Below are 12224 nucleotides of genomic sequence, written 5' to 3' on the forward strand. Positions count from 1 at the left end.
TTGTGTGTATAATGTAATTTGTTATTTTTTTATTTTTATAATTGCTTTTATTTTTTATTTCTTTAGATTTTTGTTGTTTTATACACACACACACACACACACACATAATTATAATAAATGAATACTAAATTATAACAATACAGCTAAGTTAAAAGTGTTAAATGTGAAATAAAATGTAAAGCTAAGAAATATTACAATAACAGAAATATTACAATTATTAAAAATGAAAAAAAAACATATATATATATATAATAAAATATATAGAACATACAATGATTAAAATAAATATATACATTTTACAATTAAATGTAATTAAATATTAATGAATTATTAATGTACAAATAATAATAATGATTATAAATGGGTATATATATATATATATATATATATAGAGAGAGAGAGAGAGAGAGAGAGAGAGAGAATATTTATTATTATTATTACATATTTATTTTGTATTATTTTTCTTATTATTTCTTGATATTTTTTTATTTATTAACCCAACACAGTTCCAAAATAGTTATTAACTATTTTTCTTAAACGTATTTATATGAAAGATGTGTCTTACACACTGTAGGGAATGTTACTTTACAAAAGTAATTAGTTATAGTTACTCACTACTTGTTCAAAAAAGTAACTGAGTTAGTAACTGAATTACTCTATAATAAAAGTAACTCGTTACCAGGGAAAGTAATTTGCGTTACTAAAAAAAGTTTCTATATGTCAAATATATATCTTTGTAGATGCGTATCACATTACATTTACACATTTCATGCACGTTCTTGCCTTTGACCACAATGAATTTGACGTAGTGCTTATATCTCCACCTTGAAAATGCCAACTTTTCATCGGATTGCTCCTGACTCCCCATCTCTGCTGCGAATCTCTGTTTAGCTGTTGCGTGCGCGCGCTTTTGCATGTGTATGTATGTGTGTGTGTGTGTGAGTTTGACGCCGCTCGCGTAAAAACACTGGCTCTGATTACCTACCATGAAACACATGACTCTGCCTTAGCTAATCATAATCACTTATCTCATTATTAACCCAGATCCTCACTCGCTGTGTGAGCCAGGGGTGCGTTCGGGGTGCGTTCGGATTACATAGTTTATTAAATCAATGCATAGTAACGCACCGCATTTAACGTCCAGTAACGTTAACTGCGTTTTAACAACAGGAAAAGTAATTAGTTAGATTGCCCCGTTACTGAAAAAATAACGTCGTTACCCAACGCCGTTCTTTTAAACACCATTATTCCAAACACTGGTCTTACGGCTGTAAACATTTAATCTTCTTTTGATTACAATCTCTCGTCTTTTGCTTAAATTATGCATTGTTTTATGGAACAGTGTGTATATGAATAGTGTGTGAAATTGTATGTGCAGTAAATGTTTCAAAAAGCTACATTGTTACTTCATGACATGCATGTTAGTGAATGGTGATTGTGTGTGTGTGTGTGTGTGTGTGTGTGTGTGTGTGTTTCAGGCCAGGGTCTGTGGCCTCTGGTGTCTCTTGGCAGTCTGCTGGACGATCAGCACTGGCATCACGTCAGCGTGGAGCGAGTTCGAGGACTGGTGAACTTCACCGTGGACAAAAACACCCAGAAGTTCCAGCTGCCTGAGTCCTGGAGTCTCTCTGAGATAAAGGAGGTGAGCGCTGACGACCTCCAGCTCAATAAAGCATTTCAAACACGTCGATTATATACACAACATAAATCAGCTAGAATAGAAATGTCTGTGGAATTAGATTTCACTGTCCGAGTCTTTCTACACTGTTCATTTATATTCACATCAACACTTATACCTCATATTACAGTAAACTACAAAAGCCAAGTTTATTTATACAGAACATTTCATGCACAATAGTAATTCATAGTGCTTTACATAAAAAATTATTACAAAACTAAGTAAAAAAAAGTAATAATAATAACAATATTTTAAAAGTATATATTAATATATTCTGTAAATAGAAGTTATAAAAGGTGCATAAAAGATTAAAAAGCAATAATAGTAAATACTATAAGTAATTCATTACTAAAAATCATAATTGTAAGAGTTATTTCAAACAATATTAGCAATATTAAAGCTGCGGTAGGGAACTTTTGACACTCTAGCGGTTAATAAACAGAACTGCTTGCGTCTTGTGGAAGAATATCGTAGCCGGAACTACTTCTCTCTGTTTATGTCTATGAAGAATCACAAAGGTACTGGGTTACTCCGCCGCGGTACCCCCGAAGCAATCTAAAATAGTCCGAATATAAACACTTATTATAGGTGCACCCTAGTGATTCAGGACAAGCCAAAAACACGGTTTGGAAAATGCATTCATGGTGTACTCGCTTATTATATACATTTTTCTACATTTTGAACACAAACAAAGTTACGGACCGCAGCTCTGATTGGTTGTTTCTTACCGGGAGCGGATGACTTTCTGCAAATGGCAATAGGACACTGGGAGGAGCCAGAGGAGCTTGATTTTTCACAGATTATCTGTCTCATATTCTACTGTCAGGACATAATGACAGGTTTAACAAATATGTGAAAAATATATTTTTTCAAAAGTTACCTACTGCAGCTTTAATACATACTCTATATATTTTGTGTATTCAATTTGTCTCCCATGTTAACATGTAAACTAGCAAAAAAAAAATGTTTTTAATTATATTTAATAATAAGATTTCTAAGATTTTTCTGTCATCATTTGAAGTGGTTTACCAAAGTTCTTCAAAGTATTGAAGAACAGGTTTTGTTTAGGTTTTAAGACAACATTGATGAAAGTTTTGATGCACTTCAAATGTTGACTTCTGTATATTAATAATAATAAAAAATTAACAATATACATTTCATTTCAATTTTATATATGTATATAATTATTTATTTTATTTGTTATTTTTTTACTAAATTTGTAGAACTTTACAGTCATAGTTTCTAATAGATTTTCTGTCTTACTGTGCGTTCACACCGCCGGCGTCGAGAGCGTCAAAAATCGCTCTTGCCGCTCTGCTCACGACGCTGCAGAAAGATTCGAGTGCGCGCAGACGCTCTGACGTAGATCGAATGCTTATTTTGAATTTAAAGTGGCCGCAAAGCAAACAAGCTTGTTGATCTCGTGCAGACTAACCACAAGGAGGGTAACGTTATAAGTTAACCTCATTAAATATTGTTGTGGACTAAATATTTAAGATCCTTTACTTAAAATGATAAAATCTCAGACACCTTGGTCAACGTATCAGTTTTAACTTATTTTTTTATGTCCCTGTACGCAAACGGACACCTCATAGATTATTGCAAATGCGAAACAGCAATAATCCTCTCAAGTGGTGGACTTCTACGTTCCGATTGGTTGCTGCCCAACTCATTACCATAAAGTTGCCTTGATTTGAACTCTCCTCGCCGCTGCTCGACGCCGGCTTACATTGAAAATGAATGACTTCCGGCCGCTTTGACACTCTTGACGCCGGCTGTGTGAAAGCACAGTTACACTAGTTAACCAATAAATAATTAATTTGTAAATAATTAACAAAAATAATTAATTATTTTTGTTATAATTATTAATATAATTAATTAATTGATATAATTAAGTATGTGTGTGTTATCTATCTATCTATCCATCCATCCATCCATCCATCCATCCATCCATCCATCCATCTATATATATATATATATATATATATATATATATATATATATATATATATATATATATATATATATATATATATATATCAGAAAAGTGTGTTGTATTTTAATTTCACAGTATTTTATCATTTAACTGCATGTCATTAGTGTAAAGGTAGTTTCTGCATATTTTTACAAGCTCATGAATGAGTTTAAATGATTGTCTGTGCAGATCAACAGTCTGTCAGTGGAGTTTATCTTCTTAATTTCATATCCCTCTGTTAATGTGTGTGATTTCTGACATGGATCTGTCTTTCTTTCACAAGATCAGTTTCGGTGGAACGTCAGCGGCTGGACTCCAGAAGTCCCACTCCAGAACAAACTTCCACGGCTGCTTGGAGAACGTGCTTTACAACGACATCAGTGTGATGGAGCGAGCCGAAGACCAGCAGCTCTCCATCACGGTAAGTGTGTGAACACAGTCACGTCTGCAGATGCTGGATCTGACCGTCAGCTGCTGGCTATCCTCATTTCTCCATAATGAGAGCGTTGTGTTTCCGTGACCCTTACTGTGTTTCCTCCATTATACAGGGTTTCTTCTTGTTTTACAACCATTGTCTTGGGACTTTGGGGGTTAAACCAATTACCATCCCTTTAATTCATTGTGGTAATGGCTGTGACATTGGTTTCAAGATAATAGCCAGGAGAGCGAATGCATAATTTATAAAGCAGACGTTCTTCTTGCTCTGGGTTGTGCTACAGTGTTTGTGTCTCCCGCAGGGGAACGTCAGCTTCACATGCGCCGAATCCATAGACGTGCCGGTGACCTTCGCCAGTCCTGAGAGTTTCCTGGCTTTGCCGTGGGTCTCCGGTGGAGAAAGTGCGTCGGTCGCTCTGCAGTTCAGGACGTGGAACAGAGCCGGCCTGCTGATGACCTTTGACCTGCAGCATAGCGCGGGAACGCTGTGGCTCTATCTGAGCGAGGCCAGAGCGCGACTGCAGATCCAGAAGACCGGCCGGATCGTGACGGACATCACCACAGGTTCAGATCATGCATTGTGGGATATTTATCCCATAGTTTCAGTTTATTTGACAGTCAAAGCAGAATCCATCTCTCTTGTGTGTGAAGGGTAAAGCAAAGTCAACATCAGTGGCACCTTCTGCTCTGAGCAATGCGATACCTATCAACATTTACATCACAAAGAAACTTTCTGGCTGAAAATAGTTTTATTGATTAACCCAATGAATGCAGTACAATGATTAACTTTGAATATGAGGCAGAATGCTTCATATGTAGTGGGTGAAACAGATTGCAGTATGCTAACAAACTTTTCAGGATCTTGAAATATTTTTCAGCTTTATATTCATCTGCATTTTTAATATATATATATATATATATATATATATTATTATTTTTTTTTTATTATTATTATCAATATTATAATATATTTTTTTTAAAATATAAAGTAAAATATACATTTTAGACACAGTAGATAGTGTTATTTTAGTATCATGGATAAACTATTATACTTAATATATATATATACATACACACACAAACACACAAACAAACACACATATACTGTGTATATAGTGCATTTTATTTTGTTTATTTTATTTTTAGTTCAAATTTTTGTCTTTGTAGTTTATATAGTTATATGGAGTCTAGTTTTTAGTTGCAGTTTATTTAGTTATTTTAGTACTTTAAAAACGTCAACAAAATTAAAATAATACATTTTGCTTTGGCAACTAGCTGAAATAAAATACAAAACAAATTTTTTTAATCTGTTCCGCTATAGTTGCATTGAATAATTTCTTATTTTCATTTAGTTCAAATTTATTTACTTAAATAACTTTAACTAAAATAAAAAGTATTAATTAAATATTAACTGAAATAAAAAAACTTTAAACTGAAGAACTAAACTAAAATTGAAACTGTAAATTTAAGTATTATAGTTGTTTATATGTTGAATTGAATTATTTTTATATTTTCTTTTTTCATTTTAATTTTAGTTAGTTTTTGACATTTTTATTGTCATTTTGTAATTAAACATAGTTTAAATAGTTATAGTCTCTATTACAGTTGTTGTTTTTCAGTTTTATTTTATTTATTTTTAGATATTTTTTATTTAGTTATGTTGCCGTTTGTTTGCATTAAAAAATGCATTTTTAATCCATTTTTGTGTGAACTTCTGGCATTCCAATCCAATATTGCATCAAGACAGAGCTGCTTTCAGGTTCATTTGACACATTAGAAATCGAGCAAATATCAAGTGCATTGCATTGTTGGATTAAACTAAAAAGTATTAAACAAAGTGTGCTCTAGTTGTGTACTGCACATTTTGGCACGTGTCACCTGTTTATGTTGATGCATACAGAAAATATACATGCTGAACACAATATGCACAATGCATTTCTGAAAAAGCACGGTTAGTTTGCTATTATATAATTCCATATAGACTCTAAGGCAGAAATCTGTTCTTGCGGTTTATGTTAATATGATCTTTTGGCTCTCTCTCTCTCCACAGGTGCCGGTTTAAATGACGGTCAGTGGCACTCTCTGGAGCTGGCTGTCCGTCGAGGCCGTCTCGCAGTCACCCTGGACAGAACCGACAGCTCTACAGCGTCCACTTCCTTCCCTGTCGCTCCTGACAGCCAGCTATTCTTAGGCGGTAAGAGCAACCTTTAGCCATCCATCGCTGTCTGCTAACAGAAAGCAACATGCTAGCTCCGAGTAATTTCCCTCTACACGAGCCCAGTCCTTCACGTTAATCAATCCGTCGTGTCACTCAACGCACAGCTTCCGCTGAGAAAAGCACATTGGTTTAGCTTTCCAGCAGTTTGGGGCTGAAACTCTCGGAAGCTTAATTGCCTTCAGCTCAGTGACTGGAGAGAGAGAGAGAGAGAGAGAGAGAGAGAGAGAGAGACGTCACTGCTGCAGTGTTTCTGCTCTGAGCTGCAGTAAAGCATGCATCAGATCATCATGTTATGAGACAGTTGTCCACATATAAGCATTGACATGACAGTGTGTGAAATATTGCATGTACATTTCTCATGTGATTTGTAAATATTTGTGCAATCCAAATGATTTTTGCAGCTAGCATTGTTAGTGTTACATAAAAGAGGACAGGAGTAAAAAAAAAAATAATAATAACAAGTAAACATTGTGAAATCTATAACTGAAATAAAGTCTAAATAACTCAAATGAAATAAAGTCAAAAATGTAAGTTATTGTATTTCAGATAAACTAAATTAATACAAAATAATAAAAACTATAGACATATAAACATTTATTTTCTGAAAACAATCAAAAATGTATTAACATAAAAAAATTAAAGTTAACAAATAAAATGAACTGTAAACTAAAAATACTAAAACTGAAAAACTATAAACAATTAACCTAATTTATTTCAGCTAAAAGAAATACAAATTAATAAAAAATATGTAGACATGTATAAAATATAGTATTTTTTATTTAACTCAAAGCTAATTATTTTTGTAGTTAACTAAAACTAAATATATATATATATATATATATATATATATATATATATATATATATATATATATATATTTTTTTTTTTTTTTTTTTTTTTTACTCATAAATGTTAACTGAAAAAAAAAACTAAAAAAAAAACTCAATCCTATTTTATTTCAGCTAGTTGCCAACATTTCTCATTTCCATTTAGCTCAACTTGATGTACTAAAATAATAATAAATAATAATAATAGATAACTAAAACTAAGTATTTTACTAAAACTAAACATTAGCTAAAATTAAAATAATTTATAAAAACTGTAGTACTGTACATCAATGACACTTAAATAACTTTGCCCTAGCTTAAACCTGTTATTGTGTGTGTATTTTGGTCTACAGGATGTCCAGACACAGAAGACCGCAGCGGCTGCAGAAACCCCTTCAGTGTTTTCCAAGGATGCATGCGTCTCATCCGGACGGACGGAGCTTTAGTGGATCTCATCCGAGTGCAGCAGATGTTGTTTGGGAATTTTAGCAATCTACAGATGGACATGTGTGGGATCGTCGACAGGTAAGCAATTACGCTTTTATGTGAACTCGCAAAACATTCCACTTTCCATTTTCATCCTCGCTAAATATATGTGTTCAGCTTGATTATGTAAATAGAGAGATTAATTAGCCAGAGAAATGGCGCTGAATACTGATTGGCTGAAAGACAGACGATGAGCCCGAGGGAGAAACTGACCTCGTTTAAATATTTATCCATCTGATCAATCGCATTGACTCACTTTTTGCTCCGTTCTAAATGCAACTTTTGTTCACAGTTTAGTTTAAAGGGCATGCGGCATGGACTGTTTTTGCAGCACAGAGTTTCTGGACTTTCTGTTTATTTATTAAATGTTTTTTGCATCAATGTTTGTGACATGAATGAGATCTCAAATTGTGCAGCTTGTTAAGGAGAGTTGTTACATTTTAAACTTTTGGAAAAATAATTAATTTAAATTTAAATGATGGCAAAAAATATAGTTTAATATTATTTAACATTGTGGAAACATTTTAAAATCAATTCCAGATAATTAAAAATATATATTTTTTATTGTATTAATTTTAAAATATTAAAATAATTGTAAGAATGAGAAAAAGACTAGGTACTTCTAAAAGCAGAAGTGTGTAATTTCTGTGGCACTTACAATACTTAGGCGTGCATGATATTTTTGTATCAGCCAAGGTTTCTTTATTTTTAAGTGCATTATTCAGTGTTTATCAAAGCGTAAAAATAAAGTAAATTAACATGAATAATTTAATATCCAGTTTAGAATATAGGATATTTAATTATGCATGCCTATGTATCCTATTTTTACACTAAGATCACTTTTTATCATGAAAAACTCACTAAATATAACATTTTTAAAATTTAATAATTTATTTATTTAATGCTGGTAAATGGAATTATTTTAACAATGTTAACAACTAATAATTTAACATTTAAACAAATAAATTTTTAACATATAAGAAGTTTTATGTACATTATAATTTATGCATTGCATTTAAAATGATTGTTTTATTTTTATTTATTCTGAGAAAATCTTTTACAATTTAGTTTTTAATTAATATATATTTTAATTATATTGTGTTTTAAAACATATGCAATTGCTTTTAACTTTTATATATCTACACAATTCAACATGCGTTGCATAAAACATTTACAATATAATCATAAAATAACCAAAACTAAAATAATAGAGAATAATGCATACATGATGTTACAAAGCACAAATATACATTTTATATGAATTTGACAAAGCTTGTACTGTTTTTGCAGTCGTAGTTCAACAATATGGATTTTTCAATGGAGATGAGATGAAATTGCTGATATTAATATCTTTGTTTTGTTTTTAAAGCCTATAGCTGTATATTTTCCATTGACAAGGCTGTTTGTAGATCTTGTCTAAAGGAGGATGTTGTGCTGTTTGATCAAGTCCACACTGTTATCATATTGGCCTGGCTAGTATGTAACTAGTATGCAGTATGTTTATTGCACACATTGTGCAGTCTCTCTACTGTATGGACTGTACATGTGGAAGAATTGACAATAAAGCAGACTTGACTTGACTGAAACTGGATTAAAATCCCAATATGCCTTTATTCACTAGCCTTTGCTGACTCTGTAATCACTGCACAAGGTTTCACATGCTGTATGAATCAATGTTGGCTGGTTTTAGTATACTCTGCAGGACTGATTGTGATTGTGTTTCTGTCCTGTTGGACGTTTGCTTCATTTGGCTTGATGCAGAAATGACCTTCTTTTGCTTTGAGACTGCAGTGAATCTCCTGAAGACGAGGCTGTATTTGTGACAGAGATATTTCTTTCTTCTGTGTGTTTGATGGGCTATAATGCGCCGCTGTGACCGAGCAGTTCAGAGTGAAGGGGAATATCTCAAGTGAATATTGTTTTTGGTGAGACTCGATGCAGATGTAGATGCGTTACCTCTGGGTTCTCGTTTACATTCTGAAAGGTTCTTTCGTCTGTCATACTGAAGACTTCTGGGATTGCTGTTTGTTCATTTGTTTAAACGGTTTATTGTGCTTTTAGTGATGTTTGCACAGCTATTGCAGCATCGAGTTAGTGATCATTCTGCATCGTTTGTGACATATATATCTTAAATTGCATGGCTTGTTAAGGAGAATTGTTATTTTACATGTTAAAATTATTTTAAAATATTGCACATTTATTTTTAATTAGAAAAATATATTTTGTATTATTTAAACTAATTTAGATTTATTGAAAATATATATATATATTTTTACTTTACTTAGTTTTAAAATATAAAAATATTTGTGTTCATTTATATATAATTTTGAATATACCACCATACCGGTGTATTTAATTACTGTGCACAATGTTGCACTTCTAAGCAGCGACAGCGAGGCGTGGTGAGGGGAAACTCAGCAGTGCTCTGGTGTTACGTTATAACGCCGGTTTCACACAGTCGTTCTCCAGTGCTTATTAACCAGGGGGGCAGGGTTTCATATTTTTTTGAAGCACCCCTGGGCGCCGCCATTGGCTAGCATTAACATCACCTGCTGTTAGCATTCCATTGACTCCCTTTCATTTTGGTGTCACTTTGACAGCAAATAACTTTACATCTGAGGCGTTTAAAGACTCCATTTGTCCATTTATTATTTGTAAAGAAACACGAAAATGTATAAAAGGCTCCATTACCTTGTTTCTTACGTTATGGTCCCGTAGAAGCAGATTTTGTAAAAAATAGGTTAACGATTGCGTCATAACCAGCGACTCTCTGTCGCACTGTAGAGAAATTACCGTATGGACAGGAGGAGAAGCTCTTTTACTGTCTATGAGGCTATCGGGGGGACGTGGAGGCATGAAGTCAAGGGAGATAATTAATCAGAATACTTACCAAAATGTGTCTTCCTATTCATGCTCGCCTTCTCTGGAAGATTCGGCGGGTGTTTCAGATTTTTCTTGGCACAGCGATTAGAAGATTTACAGGTTGCTCACGTGACATCTACGTCATCAAGCTCAGTTTGATTCTGCGCAGTACGCTCGACCCCCAGGAAATGCGTGCTTCTAATTGACTTCACTTGTCTCCGTTGAATCCAGTGGGGTCACTGTGTCCATTTCTTTTACTGTTTATGGTATTAACGGATTCCAGCTGCACGAGGTTGCGGTGCGTCGTCTGCAGCAGTGTAGTGATCGTTTACGTAGGCTACGTATTTCTATTTTTGCTGTGCTGTAGGCGCTGAATTAAAGTGACAGCACATTGTACACGGGAAAAATGAACATGGATTGACATGGAAACGCAGTCATTTCACAATAAATGTATACTAATTAAAGCCTACTGTGTTTCACATGCAGCACATGGTTTTTTGGCTAGGTTTAAAACAAGAAAAATAGCACTTTTAGATAAACGAGGAAAACAACATATATGTTCACTTTTATGGAAGCAGAAAAACAAAGTTCATTAAAGAGGGGGTGAAATGCTCGTTTTCACTCAATCTCCTGTTAATCTTGAGTACATATAGAGTAGTAAAGGTTTACAAAGGTTTAATTGGCATCTTTATTTCAAAAGACCTGACCGACCGCAACCCGAATATCATTAAAAATATTTTTGGATGACTCGTAACCGCGGGTGGATCAACCTGCACATCACTTTTGCCGTTACAGCCAAAAAGAGGAGTCTGGTCTGTTGTTTGGAGGTTTTTTGGTTTCCAAAAATCCGACGTCGACCAAACATCCATTTTATGCAAGTGCTGTCAGGCAAAAATTGTCGCCAAAGGCGATAACACAAGCAATTTGCTCCAGCACCTTAGCCGCAAGCATGTCTTGGAATATCAACCATCAGAAAATGCATTGTACACCTGATTATGCATGACTCAAAAAAAAAAAAAAAAATGTCATAAACCGGAAAACCGGCACAATTTTGAAAAAAAAAAACGTGATATAAATTTTTTGTCAAACCACCCAACACCAACACTTAGATCACATTTGTTATTGTGACACAAATGTTAACACTGGTAAATGTCATTTTTTAAACATGTAAACAAATGTACATTTAACAATGCTCAGAATTAATATACATTTTTCACACTCTACACTGTAAAAAAAAAAAAACGTTTTAAGGAATAAAAAAGTAAATACAAATTATTGGTGTACATTTTACAAGAAAATATTAGAATATTATTTCAGTCTCTCTACTTTATTTATTGATTTAGTTTTTTTTTTTTTCAAAATTTCACATTTATATAATATGTTGTTGTTGTTTTTTTTTTTTTGTTGTTTTTTTGCAATTAGTAGTTTCTTCCGAATCATCAGAGAACCACAACTTTTATTGGGAAAAATAAATCCTAGTTATTTTATTACATCAAGTGAGAATAAATTAAAATCGAATATGTTGCAACAGAATTTAGAAAATTTATTGTGAATTTTATTTCAAGCAACACATTTTTATAATAAACAGTATTTTATCGCTCAGTCATTATTAGTCTTGATGTGAACAGGATGCCAGGTGTGTTCTTTAACGCTATGAAAACATCATGCGTAAGTCACGAAGACACTTGTGCTAATGCAGTTTAGCAGGTCAAGCGCTGGCGTCACTTTCACACTGGTCCTGCG

The 12224-nt window shown here is 33.3% G+C and overlaps 1 protein-coding gene across 1 annotated transcript in view; it reads left to right on the forward strand.

Moving 5' to 3' along the window:
• Positions 1-12224, forward strand: part of cntnap3 (contactin associated protein family member 3) — a 198804-nt gene that overhangs the window by 140621 nt on the left and 45959 nt on the right. The window contains exons 8-12 of the mRNA XM_052567688.1: positions 1479-1642; positions 3937-4074; positions 4391-4652; positions 6139-6282; positions 7487-7658. Coding sequence (XP_052423648.1) covers positions 1479-1642; positions 3937-4074; positions 4391-4652; positions 6139-6282; positions 7487-7658 — 880 coding nt within the window. The remainder of the gene's footprint in view (positions 1-1478; positions 1643-3936; positions 4075-4390; positions 4653-6138; positions 6283-7486; positions 7659-12224) is intronic.

Source organism: Carassius gibelio, chromosome B10, assembly GCF_023724105.1.
Source record: "Carassius gibelio isolate Cgi1373 ecotype wild population from Czech Republic chromosome B10, carGib1.2-hapl.c, whole genome shotgun sequence".
NCBI classification, from domain to species: domain Eukaryota; kingdom Metazoa; phylum Chordata; class Actinopteri; order Cypriniformes; family Cyprinidae; genus Carassius; species Carassius gibelio.